This window comes from Apus apus, chromosome 4, assembly GCF_020740795.1.
Source record: "Apus apus isolate bApuApu2 chromosome 4, bApuApu2.pri.cur, whole genome shotgun sequence".
Lineage (NCBI taxonomy): Eukaryota > Metazoa > Chordata > Aves > Apodiformes > Apodidae > Apus > Apus apus.
The window spans coordinates 18,223,123-18,246,626 of NC_067285.1; the positions used below are offsets into that span (position 1 = coordinate 18,223,123).

The following is a 23,504-nucleotide window of genomic DNA, read 5'->3' on the forward strand; positions in this document are numbered from 1 at the left end:
TAAATCTTAAGCTGAGAATCATTGCACCATAGGCAACAATTTCTTTTTGACAGAAAACAAAACAAAAGCTCACAGTTCATAAAATGTACTCAGATGAGTTTGGATATTGTATGAAGATTTCTTCTTCATTCCAGCAGTGAGAATGTACCAGTGCTGTGGCAAAGGCAGCCCCACAGTGCAAGGCTGTGAGACAGACTTATCCCCCCTCCTCGCTTGCCCCACAGCCCCATGGAGCACTTTTGTGCTTTGCAGGTTTGGATTTGCTCTGTTCTGAAACAAAGCTGGTCTGCTTGAGGGTACCCACCAGAAGAAACTCTGATCATGGAGCAGACTGGACTAGCCCAGTAAAGTTGCCTGGCAAAATAAGCCTTGCTTTGATTTCTGATTTCTGTGCAGTAGAGGACATTCCTCTGGGTGTGTGCAGGGGTGTGCATACTGGCAGAGGAAGGAAATGGAACACAACAGCAAGCAGATGATGCAGCAGCTGTGGAAGCAGGGCTGTCCAGCACTGTGGGGTCCACTTTCCTCAGATGTGAACCCCAGGTGTTGGGGATGGCTTCTCCTTTCTCCTCAGGAGACTTGGTCTCCCATGCAGAGGCAGCTCTGACAGCTGGGAAGGACAACCAAGGTGCACAGGGAGCCACGGCATCCCATGACATAAGGAGGAGGGTGTGAGATCTATTTGAAGATGGCTGCACTCAGTTATCCAGAGGTATAGGGAGAGCCCTAGTATCTGTGTGGTGTATCTCATTGGGTCAGCTCTGAAGATTTGTTCAGGCATTTTCCAGGATCCGACCAGTTTTCCCTTCCAATTACAACACAAGCACATATCTGGGGGGGGGGGGCTATGAGGAGAATGCTTCTCAGATTTAATCCTGATTTCATTCTGCATCTATCCAGTCTCTTTGATTAGATCCTTGGGCTGTTTTTCTCAGTGTCTGTAGCAGCAGCAAAGACACACTGTTGCTCTTTATTGGATGTCCCCTTGTGCCAGCTACAGCACTGGTGGGACAGAAATACTTGTAGCAGTGTTGGCAGTTGGAATTACCATTCCCTTCTCCCATCCCTGCAGAATGTTTTAACTGTCACAGCAAACGTAGCCCAGCTCACAGCACTGGTTACAGTTATTGGCCTTTTCAGTGCATCAGATTCCTGTGCTACTGTGCTAGCTTATCTAGAGTAGGAAGAGTAAGTTGAGCCTAAAATTCAGGGCTCCTTGGTAAGGTGGTACAAAGAAAAACAAAGAACTAGATTTGGGGGATCTGGGTGTCAGAATGAGCCTCACCAGTGTGTGTTGGAGATGGAACTGGCTCATGGCCCAGTGGCAATGCAAGCATTTCCTCTGGTGTTAGAAACAAGCTCCCCGAAACGCAAGTCACAGGTTAGCATAGGTGCAGGATTTGGGCCTCTGTTTCCAGCCCCATGAGCTGTGTCTGTTTGTGGTTACACAGGGTATAAACCAAATGTGCTGCCCTTCTTTGACAGGGATGGTCGACCTGTCCTTCAAAAGGACAAAGATTAACTTTACTCACTCCCCTTCTCTGTCCCAGTCTTACCTGAGAACTGTTTTAAATGCAGCCGATGAGTCCAAATTCAATCAAAGCCTCGATGTTTATTTAAAGTATTGAGTGGCAACAAACAGGGCCCTGTAGGCTTGGACTGCAGATAGCAAGGACATGCTTAAGTCAATTACTCTTGACAATGATGTAATAGCTCAGCATAAGTGGCACCCCTTGGACCCCTATAGTCTCTGCAACGCTGCTGAGGCTTTCAGACGAGGTGCCAGGGAGCCCGGTGGCATCTGCAACACAAAGGAGGTGAAATGTGGCAGCAAATGTACAATTGCGTTCACCTAACAAGGGGGAAAGGTGATGTTTCGAGCCAAGCATGAGGAGGTAAATGCTGAAAGTCTCCCTCTCTCTCTTTTTTTCCCCACATCCCCAGAAAAACTTCTGGGAAAATGGTTCGTATAAGGCTCTGGATCTGATTTCCAGGGCGTCAGTGTAAATCTAGATTCGCGCCCAGAGGAGCGAAGGGGGATTTTTCTCCTCTTCCCGGTAGAAATGCTGAGACGTTACAGGATGCCTTCCTACAGCTGTCCCGGCTCTAGTAGCTGCTGTTCAAGAGCAGCTGGGCAGTGTTGCCTAGAAGGGACCGGGGCTGACACAGTTTGGAGAGGAAACTTTCTCCGCTAGCTCGGGCTGGATGGAGTGACCGTCATCGCGGCTCCCCGTCGCGGTGAGCTCCGAGCCGCCGTGCGGGCGAGACCCCCGGGAGGAGCGCACGGCCGCTGCCATATCTCGGGGGTCTTAGATCGAGAGGCTGCTGGGGCAAGCGCTTTGCCTGGGGCAAGTCTGCTGGGCTGATGGAACGAAGAGAGAAGTCCTCGCTCTTTTGGTTCCTTTCCAAGCATTTTTAACAGAGGAAGGATGTAATAACATGCCACGGGCAATAAATCATAGGCTAGCTACTCCCCCCGGCTCCCCTCCCCCAGCCCCGGCGGTCCCGGCCCCTCTATAGAGGGAGGGGAGGAGGGGACTCCAGCAGAGCGCCGCAGCAGCCGGGACTAGCAGACCAGAGCACGCCCCGCACCCCGCCAGCCGCCCCAGCATGGACCTCCGAGCCCTGGCTCTGCTCGCCTTCGCACTGGCGATCATCTCCCTCTCGGAAGGTAAGTGAGCCGCCGCGGCACCGCCGCTCTCGCAGCCCACTGGCCGCCTGCACCTCTCCTGCTGCCGGCGCCGGGAAGCGCGGTCGGGAGTTATGGTCCCTAGGAAATCCTCGCTCTTCTCCCATCTCCCCGCAGCTCGTCCGCGCTCCCGGCTCGCGCTCCCGCAGCGGCTCAAGATGTGAGCTTCTGGCGAGCTCCGAGCAATAGCTGTTGGGAGCTCCCTCCCTCTCTCCCTCACTCACTCGCTTTTTCCCGAACGGTCATCAAAGCGATCCTCTGCCCAATTTATCCCAGATTGAAATCGGCTGGGAGAAGATTTCAGCAGCGTTCGGTCTGCAGGGAGATGGTTTGGTTGCAAAATATACATATCGATTTCCCCTTTAGAAAACCTACCCTAGAAGTTAAAAGAAATGAGAAACAGGCGGTTGTTAGGTTCCTTTTCTGCCCTCTTTCGTGATCTATCTTCCCTCGATCTGGGCAGAGCTGAACCAAAGTTCAGCAGGAATTTACCGCACCCCCGGCGAGGGTGCACGGAGGGGTTTTGGGGGGTGGGCGCAGAGAAGTTAGCTGACGAGAGGTGTGGGCGAACGCGGGTTGGCAGCCAGCGGCATTTATCGCTAAAGTAGCGGCACCACAGCTGCCCGTCTCGTCCCACGCCGGGCCCCGCGGTCCCGCCTGTCACCTCCCAGCCCCTCCGCAGCGGCAGCTGACCGCTTGCTCCCCAGCTACCCACCGTGGGAGCCTCTGGGTGCGGACAGCCCTGGAGACGGCGGCAACCTGAGCCTCTTGCTGAACATCCAGCGGGCAGTGGCCGAGCAGTCTCACTCCCCCTGTCCTGCCCGAAGCCTCCGGGCATCTCCGGGGCTATCTTCCTGCGGCTGGCTTCTAGCCTGACAGAGATTTGCCACCTTTTGTCCCCTCATCGAAAGCTTGCTGGCTAGGTAACGATCACCTTTTCAGTCCTCCGCTCCTGTCTTATTCTCCCATCCTGGCGACCGAAACTTGGGTGTTCCCCGCCCAGGGCGGCAGAGGATGCCCTCCGGTGCCTTTTTTGTTTAGCCTGAGAGAGTTAATTGCTCTCGCTAGTGTCACCAATGTCTTCCCACTCTGCTATCCTGACAGCAATCCCGTCCCGGTGAGGCCCACGCCAGCCGGCACAGGGGCCGGCACTGCCCCACACCCGACCAGGTTGGCTCTGCCCCGCCGCTTCCGTGGGACCGGCAGCGCTAGGGCTGTGGGCTGGGAAGTGAGCGCGCCGGCTGAGAAGGCAAACGCGGGGACCGCAGGTGGCAGGGCCAGCCCCGGCCAATTGCCCATCGCCCCTCGCTCCTGCCATCGCCAGCGCCACGGAGAGCCTGCCCTGTGCACTGTGGAGCGCCCAAGACCGGGCTGCTTGGCCCGGCAGGTGCCCCTGTACCCAGAGCGGGCTCCTCTCACCTCTGCAGGAGAGTGTGAGTCTGGACAGAGCTGGAAGGGGCTCTGCCGGCCCGCACAGGGGCTGGAACATAGACGGGAGTTGGGAACCGCGGTCTGCAGGGGGCTCGGGTGCTCTCTGTCTCTTCGTCTTCCTGCCGGCAGCGCTTAGCACAGGGAGGGGGTGCTGGCAGAGCTGCCCGGCTGGACCCCGCTTTGCTCCCTTCCCAGTAGCACTCTTTCGCTGGCAGCAAACGGCAGTGGGTATCTTTATGGCAGGATAAGCATGTCCAGGACCTGGCTACCCGAGCAAGGAAACGGCTTAAAAGGGTTGGAGAAAAAAACAGCTTGCAGTGATAAGAGTGAAGGTTTTTTTCCTACTTCTTCGCATGTCATGTAGTGCTCTTAATTCTGATCCAGAGGAGGGCTTGGAGGCTACCTTGTCTTGGAGGGCAGGTGAGCTCTGAATTCTTACTAACCACCCTGGGAAAGCTGAATCTGCTGCCTATCAGTCTCACTCCCCAGGGAAAGGAAGCTGTTGTACTCTAAAAGAGTTGCCAGTCTTCTCCTGATACTGACAAATACACCCTTGGATGAACAGGAGTAAAATGATGCTTCATCAAATATCCAGCCTGTTTGCCTTCATATAGCTTCCTTCTCTCAAGTGCCCAGAGCTTCCCAGCCTGCACATCAAGTTACTGATGGTAACTTTGCAACAGAAATGGCAACTCACTTGTTCTCTTACTGTCCAGTTCCAGACTGGGTGAGGAAAGGCAGATCCCTACAGAGTGAAATAGGTATCGTCCAACCTGGATAAGTAGTCACTCTGTGAGGGAGATTTTTGTGAGTGCTTTGTCTCTAGAAAGAATTTGCCAGCTAAAGTGAATATTTAGAGCCAGCAAAACTCAGCATTGAGTAAGAAAATAGTAAATCTGTTTATTATTTTTAAAAAGCCCAGACATGCAAAACCTAGAACCCTTTGAACTCTTAGAGCTAAAAAAAAAAAATAATAATAAAAAATAGATGTTCTCTTTTTCTTTGTTTTCTAAGGAAATAAGGCTGAAGGAATGACATTGAGATGTCTGAATAGTGTCTGACTCTGCTTTAACATTTGACTGCATTAGTCTACTTCAGCAAAGTGTGCCAGACAGGTAAAGATCTTGAAAGCTTTATATATCATCAGTTTCATGAAAACTGTTGTTTTCATGTAACAGTGCAATTAACAGACTATACTAATTTGTCCTACTGAGAGAACTGGCTTCAGCTTGTGCTCAGTGTTTATTAGACATCAGAGAACCCACAGAGTGTTAACTCCTGCAGTACAAATCTGTGGAATAGTAGGCTTAATCAGCTCCACTGTGCATGCAACATTTTTTTTCAAATTTTGAAATAAGACAAGGAAGATGTTTGCCTCAGAATAAGAAATGTCCTCTTCCCAAACTATGACCCTTTCCCTCTCCTAAGTTAGGATGATAAGGGTTCATATCTTGGGAGATGCCACGTGCACTATTTTTCTTTGGTTTTTAGCCTTGCTGAGAGCAGAGTGAGCCACAGCCAAGTTCTCAGAGCTAGAGTACTGGAAGGGCAGTGACAGGAGATACTGGTTCCCTGTTCATGATGCTGAGAGCTGACCCAGTCAGTACCAAATGCTGGGGCTTCCCCTCTTCCTTGCTGTGCTTGATGCCCATTCTTGGGCAGGAAAAAACTTTGAAACTCATGGAAATATTAGTCACGGTTAAACTTTATCTGCTCTTGATTTCAAGTATGGTGGGATCAAAAGTCCCTCTCCCAGTCTCAGAGAGGACAGGATTATGTTCTCAAATAATAGATCTGAACAGTTCATCTCTTGTGTGTTATTTAGGGTAAAGTTTGCTTAAACTTGGTTGGTACAAGCTTGCAGAGAAACTTCCACTGCAGCTGTACTGAATGTCGTTATATGGCTGCATTCAATTTCAGCCTCCCTTTCCAATACACATTCACTGATGTGTAGCTATGAGGTACAGATTTGTCAGTGAAAAATCCTAGTCTTTTCCTTCCCTTCCACATTAACACCCTGAAGATCTCCTTTTTCTTCCCCCTGCAGGTGGAAGCTTCTCCTCCCATTTATTAACTCATAGATTATATTACCATTTGGACTGCCATAAAGTTGATAGAAAAAGTCCTACAATTTTCTTAATTTATTACCCAGATCCTACTGTGAATCTGAAGGAATTCTGTTCCCACCGATTAATTCCTCTCTGCCCATTTGCCTGTGGGATCTGATTGTGGCTCATCTCTTGGCAGAGGTAATTGGAAAAAAAGGCTTTTGACTCTTGACAACAGGGTAGTTTCACTATGTTGTCTGCTGTTCTATGTGCTAGAGACAGGCATAGGTAATGTGCAACATATGCAGATCAGCTGCACTTTGAAAAGCTGTTTTGTCACCTTCCTAGGCAGCAGTTTAGGGATTCCAAGCCTTTCCCTGCCCTTAAGCTCTCCATCTGCCTTTAAAGGAGGTTTGGATGGGTTTGGATGCTGCCAGTGCTCCTGTGTAGTTAAATAAACAGGGCAGCAGATTGCCATGTGGAATCTAAGCCCTGTCAGATGCAGATCTGACCATCTACAGCATGAGCCAGACCTTATGGCTTAGGTGTTAGAATTTAATTCCTCCCAGAGGCTGAAAAATGCTCCAATGGGAAATTGTTTAAAATCTTAAGCAGCTCCTTCTAGACTTCCAGGCAAGGTTTCTGTGTTTGTATTTTAGTGTGCATGGAGCTTTGAAGTTCACACAGAGAGTGAGGATCTTATCTATATGCAGTTTTTTGCCAGTTATTAAGTTGTCCCGTGGATAAATCAGGTAACAGGACTGCATCAGAGTCTGTGGTGAGAGCCAGGCTGCTTTTCTCAGTTCTGAATGCATATTCATTGCCGATTTTTAGCCTAGGGGGCTAAACTTAACTCTATACCTTGTGATGCCAGTGACAGGACTCCTCCATTCTGGTGGTCCTTGATTAATAAGTATATGGAGAGTGCACTACCTGATAGCTGTCTCCTTGGTTGCCGCTACTTTGCCACAGGCTGGGAGTTCAAAAGACTCCAAATCTCTCCTGCTTAGCCTGTGATCTCGCAGCTCCGAGTCGCACCTCCTCGTGCCAATATCTCTGGTGGGATTGAAGACTGGCTGCAGTGAGGAAAGGTCAGCCACTGGGCCCTGGGAAAGCCTGAGAGATCCAAGGCTTTTCTGTAGCCAGTAAGTCCCCCGTGAAAAGCCTGCACCTGAGCCGAACGGTTTTGATCTGAACTCTGGAATTTAGCGCTTTCTTCTGGCTACCTTCTAATTTGGCCTCGGGTCAAAATCATTTGACAAGAACAACACTGAGGACAAGTGCCCGCTCTTTTGGCCTTTATCTTTTCTAATTACCAGGAGCATCCCCGCACAATGGAGAGGCTCCTTATTCTAATCTCTTCTTCTTTATTTATCTCCATTTTCTTTCCCTCTTCTTTTGTCTTACAAAATCCCAGGCACCATTATTGAAAGGCTGGGTGCTAGGGTAAAAGGATCGTGCTGGGAGCAGCGGGCAAATGCTCTCCCAAAACTACAGCTTACCGCTTTTTTTTTCACCTGCATATGTGGAGGGAGCTTCTGTCAGCCCTGGTCTGTGCTATCTCTGCTGCTGACTGAGAGCAAGAGGGAGTAAGTAACATGTCCTTTCTCTCCGTATGTCCCACAGAGAAACCCGTCAGCCTGACTTACCGATGCCCCTGTCGTTTCTACGAGAGCAACGTGGCAAGAGCCAACATTAAGCACCTCAAAATCCTCTCCACACCCAACTGCTCACTTCAGATTGTGTAAGTCTCTTGCTCTTTTCAGCTGGGTGCAAATCTCAGGTGTCCAAAGGAAAAGTCACAAAGCTGGTTCCTGCCTTGGTGGCTGCAATTCAACCTGTGTCTTATGCCATACTTTCCAATTCATCTTTCTCTCCAAGTGTCACATACAGCTGGACCCGGCTTTACTCCAGACAAAGGAGCCCAGCTAGATGTTTCACAGCTGTGCTCTATCTATGGGATCTCCCTGTGACTATGTGATCCCCTGTCCTGTTCCCCCGTGGGTATGTGAGCAGATGTGAGGCTGTCCATTGCCTTGGATGTAGAGCTTTACACCTGGGGAAGAAGACTTTACAGTGGTCTGAGTTTTCTAAAGTTCCACTACTCCAGAGAAAGCAGCTCAACAAGCAAAAGGAATTGTCGGATTTCAAGTAGCCTCCACAGGAGGTACAGACCATAAACCTGTGCTTGCTTGATCTAGGAACACACTTACAGGCAGTGGTTAACTCCAGTAAATCACAGAGCACAGAAATTATGGGTTCCCAATGAAAAAGAACATCTTCATTTTTGCAGATAACCCCCACTCATTTTCCAGAAAATGAGGTGGTAAATATGTGTGTGTGTTTTTAGGGAGGTCTTTTTGGTTTATTTGTTAAAGGATGACCCACTTCCTCCTCTCCCAAAATTAAAAATCTTCAGAAGCAAAAACTTAACATTCATCTTTTCATTACAAGGGAACCTTTCTACCATCAGCTTCTGTTGACCTCCACAGGAAGGTTTTAGTGATTAGACTGGGTTTCTGTGCAGTGTGCTCATCACTAGTTCTGTCTTCAGTGCATATTGAGCTCTTCTGTTTGCAACTCCAGTTGCTGTAGAAATCCATTCTTTGTCATCCAAAACATTTCTGCACTCAGAAGATTGATGTGGTTTCATGAGATTTCTCAGGAATATACGTATTTATTACAGAGAATGTATCCATTCATGAACCAGTTTTAATTAATATGATGATTTTTTTTTTTCCTTCTTTAAACCACCCTGGGTGGATCATACACATTTTCTCATGTGTGCTTCTGCCTTAGGATTTTGTGGAGGACTGTGAGAAAAATGTAAGCTTCATCTGAGAAATAATTTATTTTCACAAAAATGGCAAAACCAGCTGTGACTAACTGATCTCTACCTATAAACAATTTTGGAGGCAAGCATCCAAAATACAACAGTGCATGGGTTTGTGCTCTTGGACTGTCAATGGATATCATAAGTGTCCCAGTACTGCTCCTTTGTAGAAGATTTGAAATTTTTTGGAGTAGTTTCAATAAAATAACAGGCATGTAAGACACGATAGAGTACACATTTGTCTCTTAATTCATGTGGGATTATAGTCATTAGAGATAGATAAGAGCATGAAATGCAGAAACACAACTCATGTTCTTGACCATTCCTGACCCAAGTATGTTTGTTTGCAATGTGATTTAGTGGCACGCAGAACACATGAACTTGTAGTTCACCATCTTTTTGTTACTTTATAATAGGTAAAGTACTTAAGAACTTACTTCCAGCTAACCCTGAAACATCATGATTTTGAACTAGGTCTATTGAAACAGAAGCTGAAATGGAAATCAAAACTAACACATAAATTTGTCATCTTGATAGTTTTAAGTACGCTCTGAATTTAGTGGATATGCATTATAAAGTGAAGGTGTGAGTAACTTAAAAGCTACCATTTTTAGGAATAGAAAAACTCAGGAAAATCATATTGTTTCAAGGATAGATTTTGTGATTTGGTTGTTTTTGTGTTTATTTTTGCACAAGTACATTCCCTTTATGGTTCAGGGGAAATGTACGTGAAGAAAAAGCCTAAGAGCAGGCTTTTGTCTTTGGTTCTATTGAAAGTCATCTCTCCAAAACCAGAAATCTCTCTGTCAATGTCTACTTGTAGAAAGCCCACCCTAAATTCCCTGCTTTTCAATATAGGGAAACAGGCATTTTTAACATGCAATTAATTGCATCCTAAAGTAGACACATAACTGGTTCAGATTAACACTCCATACAATTGCCATGACTGTACAAGGAGCAGGGGCTGACAAGTTAAGAAATAATTATCTAAAAAAAAACAACCCAGTGTCTTAATATTAGGTGAGAGAAAATGCATTGCATGTGGCGGGAGGTTGGTTATGCGTGCATTTGTTTCTGTACCCTGCCAGGCCAGCTTAAGAGTTCCCAGGCATTGCTAACATCAGCAAATCCACTCTTGCTCCCTCTTGGTATCACTTCACTGGAAATACTCCAGCTTGGCACTGCTGTAAAGGAAATATGAATAAAACTCATTTGTTTCTATATTGGCACAGGGCTTGCAAGACAGGATCTTCAATGTGTTTATGTCACAACTCAGTTGTTGCATAACTTCATACCAAGGAGCCTTTTTGACCTGTTACTTCTTACACCACAGTTCTATATTCTGCAGATTTCATTTTATAATGTGGGGAACATCTTGGCTTTCATCCAGCAGAGTGCTGAAAGAAGTACTGAACTTACTTCTATGGGCATTTCCATGAAATTGCTGTTCTTGGCACTTTTGCATGTCCAGCAGGCTGTTTAAGGGGAAATGTCTGAGCAGCTGGGGCAGAGGCAGGTCAGTTTGGGGAATGTGGGGGATCACAGTAGTCTCAAGAGGCCTTGAGATCCCTGGAAGACAAAACCTGTTGATGGGGTTGAAAAGGTAATTGTACTGCTTCTATAAGAAAGATGCAGATGGCCCAAATGCCTAATTCACAGGGAGCTCAAATTAGCTAAACAGTCTGTTGTAGAAAGCACAGCTTGGACATCCAGGAGGAACTCCTAGGGAGGTTTCTTCTTTTGTTGCAAGTCTGAATGAATACATGGGGGAAAACTTGCCTCTGGCACTATGTTACTTCCAGTTGTCTTCCTGCCTGCAACCTGTTAGTTCCATCTTGCACAAAAAAAAAAGAAAAAAAAAAAGAAAAAAAAAAAAGCTAACCAGTGACCAGACCCTTTCAGAACTCCAAGAGGTGTGGTTTGGTGTCTGTCTTCAAAACATGTGAAGCTTCAATTCTGGGTTGAATCTGAAAGTTGTACTTAATCAATTCCTTGCAAAAATGGACCTGCATTTACCATGTCAGTATTTCCAAATGGAGTTTAGCTGTTGTCAGCACTGAACTCATAACAGCCCAGGTATGAATTGGAAAACTAAGATTCAAACCCTGCATATGTCCCACCCCCACATGCATCCCAGTACACACTGCAAGAATCTGCATCAAGGAGACAAATGGTACCAGTGCTTCAAAACTGGGTTTATTTATAATAGGTACCTCAAGGTACCCATTATACCTATCCCTTTCATGGATTAAATGAGAGCAGCACTGATACCCAAGGAAAACGAGGCATCTACAGGGTGGGGGGTTGATGTGGGCTGAGGAGCTTTGCACACTAGACTCACTCTGACTTTTCTCCTTTGGCAGTGCAAGGCTCAAGAGCAACAGCAAGCAAGTGTGCATTGATCCTAAGTTAAAGTGGATCCAGGAGTATCTGGAGAAAGCTTTAAACAAGTAAGGCAAGAGACAAATGGACTTAACAGTTAACATCCTGAGTTATTAAAGGGTAGAACATTAAGGGCTGGCTTTTACCATGTGGACCAAGTACTTGTGGAATCAGATATTGTTTTGAAGATGAGTTTGGAGTTGACCTAGTCTGTATTAAAACAACAGCATCCAGTATATCCCAAATGTTAAACTAAGTGTTTTGCCAGAGTTTGAGGCAAAATCTATCCTAATGAATCTGTTTTGGGGTCCCCAACTCATCCTTTTTTTAAAAAAAAAAGCCGTTCTCCCAAGGAAAATGCTTCCTTTATGCCCCCTCTTCCCCAAGCCAAACTACAATTACTTCAGAACTTAGATTGTTCCAGTTTCTTTGGAGCCCCTTCTCCATGTTACACTGAGGGGCTGTTTGCACAGGCAGATGAGGCCAAGGGGGTCTTGGGGCTAAAATTTGCTTCCCTACTAGCCAGTGCACAATGCTGTTAGTATCAGCCAAGATGAGATATGCTGCCATGAATAAGGCTCTCCCACAAGGCGTGGGGAAAACCAGACATGCTTGGCAAATTCAGACTTTTAAAATCTATTTTTATTCCCTTTGAAAGCGGGTGATTCTGACTACTCTGAGATGGATCCAGCCTATCTCAGTTCAATTTTATGGTAACCAAGAGCAGCACTGAGAACATTTCCATGCTGAGTTGCAGGGAACAGTTCCAGTCTTCCTGGGATGGAAGCTGAGACAAGTGATGGTACAAAGCATTTCCCTGCTTGCCCAGAGCCCTACTGCAGTAGGTCCAGCAGTGGCATTTTGGCCAGCAAGCCTACCTGTGCACTCAGTACCCCTCCCACCCTTGCCACCACATTCCCACCCCTCAGTAACCTTGCTGTAACCATGCCGGACCCTGTCACCCCCGCATCTGTAGGGTAAAGGCAGGGCTGGAATCCAGTTATTTGTAAGAGCTATGCATTCTTAGAGAAATGTTGGGAATGGTATGGCCCCAGGGCAGATGTGAGGCAGTACAGGTAGCTGAATGCCCTCCACTCTTTTCTTTGTAAATGGATCTGCAAAACAAAGGGCAGAGTTGGGGAAAAAAAAAAAAAGAAAGAAAAAAAAAGAAAAAAAAGAAAGAAAAAAAAAGTCTGTTCTCCTGTGTTTTTGCAATAAGCAAGAGGAAAATGCTACCAGAAGTAGAAAGATTTCTCCATGTAGCCCTTTTGGGCCAAGAGTGAAGAGGAGGAAGCAAGGAGACCAGCTAACAAACTGTGATTCCAGCCCTGACAGCTTTTCCCATCTCATCCATTGCTCAGTGCCTTCTTTGCTTCCAGCACTCAGGCCTCTTGTCCTTTGGGCAAATTCTCTGCAGAGGTAAACCAGGCTAACGCTACCAGGATGGTTTTGGATATAGGCACAACCGAATGTAAGACCAGGATGTGGGCCTATGCTGACTATTCTAGAGGCTTGAGCTACTTTGTTTTCCAGCTCATGAAAATCCTCAAACCCCTGCTTAAGTTTCAGTTTGTTGTCATCCCCAGTGAAGCCGTTGGTACTGTTCATAAGACCTGAAATTTAAGAAGCACTTCAGAAATTTGTGAGGTTGGGCAAATATGATTATGTGCTCAGATCTTGCTTGCCTGACTTAGGACAACTCAACTGAAACATGTTCTGCTCTCACTTCCACAAGTGAAGATCTAGAGCCAGCTCTACTGAAACCAGTAAGCCCGTGCCTGATTTCCAGCCGGGTTTTGTTTACCTAACACTAATCCAGAAGCAATTCTGCTAATTTGGTGAATTTCATCCTGGTTTACATTGAGTAACAGAAGAAAATTTGGTCTGAGCTCTATGAAATAAGATGACAGAAAGCATATATCTCCATCACCTGATCCTGTAATCCTGGCATTGGTTTTGTATTCCAACTAGTAATGTTATCACCAGTGACATTTTTGTATTCCAACTAGTAATGTTATCACTAGTGGCATTTTTTGTATTCCAACTAGTAATGCTATCACCAGGGGCATTTTCATGCTCCACAGACAGTCAGGGGTCTGTCTGTAGCATTTTCACAAGGCATGTTTTTGTTATATTTTAGTGCACAGCTTTGACTTCTTCAATGAAATGTACTTTGGAATATATTTATAGCACATCAAACAATTCATATATTTGAATTGGAGCCATATGAATGTTGGTAGTTTAAAACACCAATATCCCTCTAAACTACTAACAGTTTGTAAAATAAATCTATATAGATCTATAAATGTTAATGTAGCTATCAATTTAAATCAGCCATATATTATATTTTTTCACTTGTACTGAAATTGTATGAAATGTGACATTACCCTATATGCACTAGCAATAAACTGGCTAATTGTTTCATGTTATGAAAACCCAATTGTACATGGGAATTTATTTTTCTGGAATAAAATCAATACGTTTTGTAGAAAGGGCTCTTGTAATTGCTTAAGTAAAATCAAAATTGTCAAGATATCTTAATCTATACCAGTGCTTTAATACAAGAATATTTTCTGTGTTATAATGTGCAGCTAAGGGATGGAAAAGTTCACAGAATACAGTAGTCCAATACAGTTGTTTGTGAAACTGGAGATGGTTTTAGTAAGGAATTATTTTTTCTCACTAATTCTGCTTAGCCTTTATTATTGCTTTATATTCATCACATCTCCATGTAATATGCACAGTTATGAGACATCAGTAAAATACATTCAGGCTGTCAGGAACCCACATTCCTTAACAGGCTTTAAAAATCATCGTGCAGCTGCTGTGGCCAACATCATTCAGCATTCATCCATTTTATAGACAAGGTGCAAACCAGTACTTTCTTGAAATAGCTAACAAACCCTTTATCACTTCCAGGCAATCCCAGTCATCATTTACAGCACATTGACAGCCTTTCCCTTCTCTCTTCATGCAAGGATATGCAAAATCAGGCCCTTGCAGAGTTAACAGAGCCCAAAATAAACAGCAACCAGTTTGCCAGCTGTCAGGTTAATATAGTCCCACCACAGAAATTCCAGTATTCGGAGATGCTGGAGTCCATTAAGCTCAGTGGCTACTGCTGGCACAGATGAGGGAGCTGATGGATCCGGAGAAGATAAACAAAGTCAAATAGGAAAAACCTTTCCCTTGAGCCCACTGGGAGAAAGGAAAATCCCAACTTGTAGGGGCTGGCTGTGATGGGAGCCAAGCCCTGCTACTGCCTTCCTACATAGTGTTTGTTAACCCTGGTGTGGCAGCACTTCCTAATTTCTGACCTCTTTTGTTAATAAGGGCTGAAATGCAAGATGCCAAAACAACTACCTCTCAGTACTCCACGAAGCATGTGCTAGGTGGATGACCCACATGATGGGGACAATGTAGGTGACTATCTTTACAGCCTTGTTTTAAGGCATCAGATGTCCACAAATTCCATAAAGTAGCCACCAGTTCTTGTTAATGTCAGTGGGAATGATGGATTGGAAGCCAGAAATTCAGCCTCCTTCTGCTTTCATTGTACCTCAGGGGGTACAGTGTGGATGATGAGGCTCCTGGTTGACAAGTTCTAGCAGGCATTTGGGGAGGCTTCAGTGTTTTGGGGAAAACAGTTTTTCTGGCTTCAGAATTTGCAAAATTCCTGATATCATGGCACTTTCATTTGCCTAGTGTCTTCTGAGGCAGAGGATACCTGAAAGGGGATGTTACCATCATTTTCACCCTGCCAGCAAGACATGAAGGGACCATAGGATGAATGTGAATAAGGCCTTTGTATATGGATAATTTATGGCAGTCTTTTTGTATTTTTCTTTCAATTTAGACCACGTCATCGCACTCATAAAAAAAAGCAACAGAAGAAACGGGGCCCACTCTGCCCTTCCCGTGCAACACCACTAAAGTCTCCAGGGAGAAAGAATGGTAGGAGGCATTAGTTTCTGAGCTGGGATACCTCAGGTTAAAATCCCTGCTCTTCCACTGACCATCTTATGTAATCTTGGGCAAATATGTTAGCCTATCCAGACCTCCATTTTTTCCTATATTTGTTGAGGTTAACTTCTGTATCTGCCCTGTAGAGCAGTATCATATAGATAAAACTCTTTAAACACAGGGAAAGTTCAGCCACAACAGAAGTGGGAAAATTTTTCCATTTTATGGATGGGAAAATGGATACCCAAAGAGGCCAAAATAACCCTGGAGTAAAGTTAAAATCAAAAACAGGGTAAAGGTTTGAACGCCCTATTTCTTTTAGCTGGCCATATATCAAACTGTCAAACTATAAATAATAACTGTGAATTTATTGCTGGTGTTTTTTAACTACAAATGCAGCACTGTGTGGTGACAGCATGGTTTGGTGCATTGGTGACTGGGTGGTACCTCTCCAATGGGAGATGCTAAGAAAGTCACAGAGGATGGTGTCACTCATGCCAATGTTCTGGATGTCCCAGTTGCTTTTGTTTTACCACCAGTGTGATGTGTCCTGCTCTTCTGCACCAAAAGAAGCAGGGTTACTCTTGTGGGGTATTAAAAACATATATTCAAAGAGGAAAAATTTACTCATGGCTTAGTCATCTTTATGCCTAGATGAGTTTTCCAAGGTTACCTTCTTCACTGAGAGTAGCATCAGTCATCTTTAGTTGTGGTCACACTGTCTTAGTTGTCCAGCAGGCATTATTGAAAGGGATGTTTGTTCTGATCCTGTAGGCTAGACAAGACATACTGGGACATCAGGGTTTTTGAATACCTGGTGTTTAACCCTCTGACACTTGTAGCTTAGCCTTCCTGACCTCATCTAGATTGTGAAAGGCCAATCAGCCTGGAGCAGGAGTAGGGGTCACTTCAGGCAAAACCTGGAGGACACCAGCACAGACTGCCTCCTTGTTCTGAGTGAACCCTGCACAGAGTACACTTGCACTTTGCTGTTATGCTTAACCCACCACTGGCCCTGGGTTCCATGCTCACACTGAGCAGGGGAGACTCAATTTGTCTGCCTTCTACCCTGAGCTCCCTATCTCTGCTCTTAATGCCTCACACATTTACTGTGCAGCATGTGGCTTCTTGCCTCCCTGTCACCCCACCTTCACTGGGCAGCTGGTCACCTCGATGTGCCACCCAGCTGCTCACATTGGGTGAGGTCGCAGAGCGGGGAGGCCATGGGGATGTCTCCTAGCTAGGCAGAATACTTGAAGGCCTCTGCCCTCAGATCACCTCTTGGTAGGAGCTGAACACCGAAAAGAGCACAGCATGTGCTCTGTGTTCATTCATCCTCACAGAGGCCTGACACCCTGTGGAGCTGCAGTCCATGATCTCCAGCAGAGCTATGGGGGAGGGACAGGTAGAGGAGGCATTCCTAGTGCCGCTTGCTCCAGGAGTCTGGGGCTGCTCACAAATTATTAATCCCTCCTCCCGGCTGTTGGGTTGCTGGGTTTTTTTTGCCAAGTCTCTTTGCCCTCTCGTAATTCTTTGCTCTGGCTTTCAAGTCCAGAATAAGCTTCCTAGTCAGCCTTCCTTCTTTGTTAGCTCTGAACACCTTACTAACTGTGATGAGTACAACTTGCCCAAAATAACTCCCATTGCTGGGTTTACCCTGTTGGGTCCCAGTAGCTCCTTGTGGAGAACTTACCCCCAATGTCTGACAAATACTGGTTGGAGGGGCTGCTAAATAAATGCCTTTGGGTTAGTCCAGACACAGATTTGCTGTTTGACTAGGCCTGATATCAAAGCTTTTGCAACTGAAATAAACCTTAATAGTGTTTCACTCTGTTCTTCATCAACAGGAGGTTCAAGATGTAAGAGGCAAGCATTGTAAGCCGTCTACAGGATTTCTTACTGTAGGACCCAGAGAGCAGATAACCAGTATTAGGGAATGAATACATTTCACTGTTATCATGCAGCACAAAAGCAACGCTTCATGCATTTCCAGGGGTGTTGGGGTTTGGGTTTTTTGGTTTTTGTGTGGTGTTTTTTTGTTCATTTGGTTGGTGTTTTTTCAGTTGTTTTCTTTTCTGCTGTTGTTTTCCACAAACTGGCTTGCTTTCACAGTGCTATTTTTGTATAATAAGATGTAACTATTTGAAAAAAACTATGGTTTTATACAGGTTGGTTTATTACCTAGCACTGAGGGCAGATATGAATTTAAACTAACACTATGTTATTATGTAATATTTTATTTCATTTGCTATGTAGAGGTCCTGCTTTATTTAACTTTCTTTTGGTTCATGCAAGTCTCCTGGAGTTTTAAACCTAGAAGGACATGAACTGTACAGTGCAATGATATTGTGTAATTAGTGGAAGGACTCCTTGCCTGCAGAAGTCATCGAGGCCAAGAACATAGGAAAGCTAAAAAGCATCAGACATTGATGAAAGTGGACAACATTACCATGGGTGGCATTTATATGTATTTTGTGTGAGGGATTAAACTCAGGGCTACGGGGCTAAAGCCCTTCTCCGTAGATCATAGACCTTGGTGATGGCTATGAGCAGCTGGGTCAATGCTCATCTGGTTTTGTAGGATGCTAGTAGTTACCTTGTAGTAGTTGTGTATGTTAGGAGCCACAACACTGATCTGATGTCACCTGGCATTTCCTATGTTCCTGTGTTTCTGATGAAAAAAATAGCACAAAAAGGAATGTGTTATTAAAGGACTAACCACACGATCACATTGCAAGTTGCTAAAGGTGTCAGATATGCTGCCGTGCACCAGGTGTCTCTTCCCACCCCTCCACAGGAAGTGTCTTTAGCTTGCCTGGCTAGCTTTGCACTGAAGTATGTGGAGATGCATTCATGTGACCTTCACCAACGACACTGTAGCATTGGCTACTAAATAGTCACACAGACTTGAAGGTAGTAACAGCTTTGATTGCTTTGGAGACACCCAAAAGAAGATATCTGGCTACATCTTTGGAGAAAAGAGATGCCTGGGCCAAGAGGGGGTCTGCTCAGTGTGTGGAAAGACTGGTGTTACTGAGGTGTAGAAATGAAGGCCAACACCTGCTGTCCACCGGCAGTCATGGTCCTGTTTGCTGGTTAACAGGATAGCCTCTGGAATTTCCTTTGCAGAGTGCACCCAGGGACAAGTACCGCTTCTTGCACCAATGTGCTGTCTCAGCCAGAAATGTGTTTATCCTGATTCCTACCTGTACACGCATTATCTTTGATATATAGTGTATGGGAAGACACCTGCAGTACTGTGATAATCACGTGCTGAGCACTGGGACTGGGGGGAAGCAAATTTGTGCAGCACAATGCTTGTGTTTGTATGTAACTGTATGTGTGTTGTAAACAAAAAAAAATGATGTAAGATGGTAAATTTTTTTGAGCAGTTTGCTTCAAAAAGAATTGTCCCTCTTCCCTGCAGCCTGGGGCACTTCAGCTAGTCAGGGATGACCTTATTTCCATGTGGATTCAGGTAAAAATCTTGTGTTTTCCTCTCTGCAAAACAATGCAATTACAGAATGCTTCAGCTGGGACCACATCACTCTATTTGCTTTAAAGTAGAAATCAACTGCTGTGCCTAAAAAGTATGTGTGTGATTTTGACTTTCCTTCTATTGTTATCATTACCAGCCTGGTGCTTTAAGTCTATTGTGTCTCTGTTTGGAAAGGTCTGGTACCACTGTACTTGATGAGAACTGGAGTGTTGTTTTAATTTGAATAGGATCAGATCCTCTGTTGTAAGGGTAAAGACAAAAAGAACTTTTATGAGAAAACTAAAATGTCTTGTATCTTCCATGGACTGTATTTATATCCTAGGGTCCATCTCCTGTCCCCACACATGCACCTGCAATTGCTAATGATTTTCCAGAGCCAAACGTGTGAGTGTTAAAGACAAGAATGACTTTTGGGAAAGAGTGGAAGAATCTTGGTTCTCTCACAAATATGGAGCTTGTCCTTCTCCCCCAGGAAGGTGCATTCTTCACACATACTTCCCATCAAAGGAAATCTTGAGGTCTGATTTATTACCTTTGGAGTAAATGGAAAATCAAGTAATCCTCTGATTTTGATTCAACAGCATACATTGCTAATGATGATAAAGGCCATGAAGATTTTGTCTCTAAGGAAAACATCAGCTTTCCAGTAGAAAAATGGGGTGGGCAGATATGACTGTACAGACTTTCCAGTGCTCTGCTGTGCTCCTCATTAACAGAGAGTTCATCTGGGGTCAGCATACACAAAGAAAGGTCTCTGGGCACATGCCAAGCCCACATTACAGACTGAGCAAACAGACTACTTTGACAGAAGCATTGAGATGGGCAGAGGGCTGGAGCTCCCAAGGCAAAGCCCAGGGTCCCAGTTTGGGACAGTAATAGCCAGATAGTGGAGATACTGCAGAAAATGGGTTAACTTGTCAACCCTCTTGGGGCAAACGAGTAAATGCTACAGGGCTAGACTGTGCTAAAAGAAGGGTGTTTGTGCTTGGGAGAAGCAGATGAGTAGCAACAGGAAGGAGAGGGACTCTGCCAGGCTAGGGCATTTACAACCAGGTGGTGTTGTCTGGGTGCCTTTTGGGCTGTCTGCAGCTGGCATTTCTTTGAGTGTCACACTGGAACCTGACACCAATGCACCAGTGTCTATTCAGTATTCATGTAGATGAGACCACTCAGGGCATGGGGCTGCTCTTGAGGGTACAGCACTATGTCCCTCCCTTGTCTGGGCAAGGTTGAGCCCAGCATAAATGCAGGTGTGACACACACCAGGCCAGGAGTAACTGAAGTCTTCAGTGAGAACTTGATGAAAGCTTTCTCTTGCTTTAGACCAAAATTCAAACTCAAGGAGGAAGCTCTGCTCTTTGCCTTACATTATCTGCATGATGCATCAGGAGAAGCAACCTTACCTTTCATGCCAGGGAAATCAATCTCTTAGCTGCCCTGTGCTCCCTGGTGCATCACACCCTGTTTCTTCTGTGCATCCCACGCTGTTCCTTCTGCACACACCTCGGCCTTAGGAGGCTGAGAAGCAGCACTAGCAGAAACCCACTTGAGGAGAGCACAAGATTTTCCTTTCTGCCTTTAACTGTTGACCAAAGACTCCATCAGGGAAAAAAACTGTGGGGAGATGAGCGTGATATAGGGACTACACACGAAGAGAAGGAAGGAAAAGAGAAAACACTGAACGGGTGCTGAAAAAGCAGCTTCCATAAATGTGAAATTGTCACGTGTGGTATTTTCAAAGTGCAGCTGTCAAATCCTGAGATTGGATTATTATTTTTTTTAAAAAAGAATAGATGGTATTTATTGCTGTGCCAATTTTTTATTTATACTTGCTTGATAATTGTATGTAGTCATATCTTACCTGAATTCTGACTGAGGAAGGATGAAGGATGACTTTCTGATGTGTTTTTAACTGAGGTCTTTCAGTAAAGGTGACTGTTCATTTTGCAATGAAAGCTATATTTGAAGTTAAATATACACATTTTTTTGAAAATGCAGCTCCTATAGAAGTTTCTGTTACTATTTTCCCTTTGTTAGCATCTAGAGGGCCCTTCTTTTCTCTGGCAAATTATTTTGAGTAATCTGATTTAAAGTAACCAGGGTTTTTTTTGAGAACTCATCACCTAAAACCTTAATTTTTGTTTTTACCAACATTCCACCAAGACAAGCCTTTTCTGCAAACATGAAACTGGTGGCCACAGAGAAGAAAACGTATCATGATGAAAGGACTGCATGAACCTCCCATCTTCCACTTCCTAAGAGCTCAGTGTAGTAAATACTGTACTTTATATTTTTATTAGAGAAGTATCTTCCCAAATAATGTGAAAAAGGGCTTGTATTTTTGTTCCTGTAAGGCAGCTTTTATGGACAAGTTATACTGTGCTTTTCAAATTACTCCTTTCATAGAATATTTTGAAAATAAACACATTTATATTGTAATTTCTCCCATAAATGTATATGCACTTAAAATTTTCCTAATAAAAATGTCTACCTAAATGAAATTATACATGCTTTTGCTTTTTCTTTTGCTCACATACAAGCAGCTAAAATCTTGACATCAGAAAAAACATTCAGAGGTACTTCAAGTGTCCAGTTTCGAGGATGCTTCTGTGTAGCCAGATCGGCTCAGACTCTGCAGGGAACCTGAGGCAAAAGGCCCACAGGGTTTGGCAGGGAGCAGCAGCCTAGCAGACTGAAATGTGACTTTCAAAAAGAAAAATAACCATTTGCTTTCTAAAAATAAGCCTTTTTTGTTTTGCTTTGTTTTGTTTTGGTTTGGGTTTTTTGTTGTTTTGTTTTGCTTTGCTTTTTCTTTTGTTTTGTTTTAGTTTTCTTTCCCCAACTTGTCTCCTGCAGCAGGTTTTCAGGAACTGAAAACTGTGAGCTGGTTTTGAGGCAGAAACAAGGATGTCATCATCCTCTGTGCTGGGGAAGGGATGGAGGTTTCTTTGAAGAGCCTGAAGGATGTCAGGGAATGTCTTTGACAAAGGAGCAGGTGTTGTGAACAACAGCCTTCTTGGGGATGGTTGTCCCAGGGCACAGCAGGGTCAGACTTCAATATGGAGGTGGGGAACGGTTTTAGAGGTTTGTAGGACTGGCCTGGGAACCTGGAGGAATAAACCTAGCTTGGATGATGTCACAAGGAATTTGCTTTGAGTTTCAAAACAATGAGTCAAAAACTGGCTTTTGTTAGTGCCTTCCCTCATCTCCAAGTCCCCATAGCAGAGGAAAAGTGTCTCCTCACGTGGCCCTGTTTCCTTCACAGCTGCCCTGTTCCAGCATGCCAGTCCTCCTGGGTCCACCCATTGCAACCACACAGGTGAATCCCAGCCTTAAGTACAGCTCTGGCTGGAGCAAAGGTTAGGGATAATTCAGTATCTCATAACAGTGAAACAGAGCTTGAACCTTACCAAGCTTCTTATTCAATAAATATTTCTTGGCTAAATTGACACGAGGCAAAAGACATGCAAAAAACCCCCAAAAAACAACAGAAAAAGGAAAGGTAGATGACTGATGATCTCTTTGCAAATCCAGCACTGATTTAGTAAGTGCTTATGAAAAACTGAGCAGGTAATTGTGAGTGCAGATGGTCAGTGAGAGATTCCCAGGCTACAGGGAAATGCATTGGGAGTAATTAGCTGCAAAATTACACATTAATTTTAAGAAAAGGTCCCAAGTTCTGTGGGCTACTTTGCTATGACTTTCACAAGGTCTTTTCTCTTGAATGTGAAAGTTTTGGTTCTTATTACCTCAGCAAAGCATGATGGCAATATAGCCACAAACTGTCTAGGAATTAAAGTTGAACCCACCTTATTAGCACATCTGGCTCTCTTCATAGGCAGCTTTCCAATTTAGCAAGCTAAAAGAAATCAGCTGCATTCATGGCCTCAGCCATCCTGACACTGATTATGGGCTGGATTTATTAGGCCCTGTTGTGGTATAGGTCAGAAGACAGCATAGGAAATACCCCTGCTTCTTGGAACCAGCTGGGGATGTTTGTTACCACTGAGGATGTTACCTAGGATCTGCTGTGGTGCTACATGACAAGGGTCGGTCCTAGGTTCTGATGAACATCACAAGCTACTTGTTCTCAAGTCATCCTCTGAGTCCCTCAGACAAAACAAATATGTAGCTCTGAGACTAGGGAAGGCAAAATGAAAAAAAAAAAAAAGAAAAAAAAAGAAAAAAAACCCACAAAAAACAAAACTAAAGAAAAAAAAACACACCAAGGTCTAGAAACTGAAGCCAGAGAAATCTAAACTGAAAACAGATTTCTAAGTGTGGAATTGATTAGTCTTTGGAACACGTTCCCCAAGAAAGAGGGAGAAAGCCCTGATTGTTCCTATGTCTTCAGAGTGGGGCTGAACACCATTGTGGTGTTAGCCACATAGAGCTCCCTAGGCTCTCAGAGGCCACAAGGTGAAGTTCTCTTGCCTCTCTTACAACAGGGACAGACAAGATTACCTAATGACCCCTCTGGTCTCAGAAATCTGTATGCAGAAAGCTTTGTTTTCAAGGGAGCATTCCTCAGCATGTCTGTGATTAATAACACCAGTACATCATCATCACTCCCAACTCTCCTTGGACCAAGACTGAGGATGGTTCCTGCTATTACACAGGGGACAGATTTGGGGTAAAAGACTTTTATTTCTGGTCACA

At 44.7% G+C, this 23,504-nt stretch overlaps 1 protein-coding gene across 3 annotated transcripts; it reads left to right on the forward strand.

Annotated features, from left to right (window-relative positions):
* The first annotated feature begins 2,249 nt into the window (after positions 1 to 2,249).
* Positions 2,250 to 19,130, forward strand: CXCL12 (C-X-C motif chemokine ligand 12). Of its 3 annotated transcripts, XM_051618432.1 has the most exons (5): positions 2,250 to 2,671; positions 7,795 to 7,912; positions 11,365 to 11,451; positions 15,240 to 15,337; positions 17,194 to 19,130. In XM_051618432.1, exons 1-5 carry the CDS (start codon positions 2,611 to 2,613, stop codon positions 17,223 to 17,225), a joined length of 396 nt encoding a protein of 131 aa, XP_051474392.1. In that variant the 5' UTR covers positions 2,250 to 2,610; the 3' UTR covers positions 17,226 to 19,130. The 3 variants fall into 3 exon arrangements, with proteins under 3 accessions (XP_051474392.1, XP_051474393.1, XP_051474395.1); XM_051618433.1 differs by lacking the exon at positions 15,240 to 15,337 and having other exon boundaries at positions 2,257 to 2,671; XM_051618435.1 differs by lacking the exons at positions 15,240 to 15,337; positions 17,194 to 19,130 and having other exon boundaries at positions 2,263 to 2,671; positions 11,365 to 11,709.
* The last annotated feature ends 4,374 nt before the right edge of the window (positions 19,131 to 23,504 follow it).

Excerpts from the sequence above, each read along its gene's own strand:
- CXCL12 (XM_051618432.1), top strand. The coding sequence starts at position 2,611 with ATGGACCTCCGAGCCCTGGCTCTGCTCGCCTTCGCACTGGCGATCATC. Across the intron at positions 2,672-7,794 it reads GATCATCTCCCTCTCGGAAG|AGAAACCCGTCAGCCTGACT; the intron begins GTAAGTGAGCCG and ends TATGTCCCACAG. Across the intron at positions 15,338-17,193 it reads GTCTCCAGGGAGAAAGAATG|GAGGTTCAAGATGTAAGAGG; the intron begins GTAGGAGGCATT and ends CTTCATCAACAG.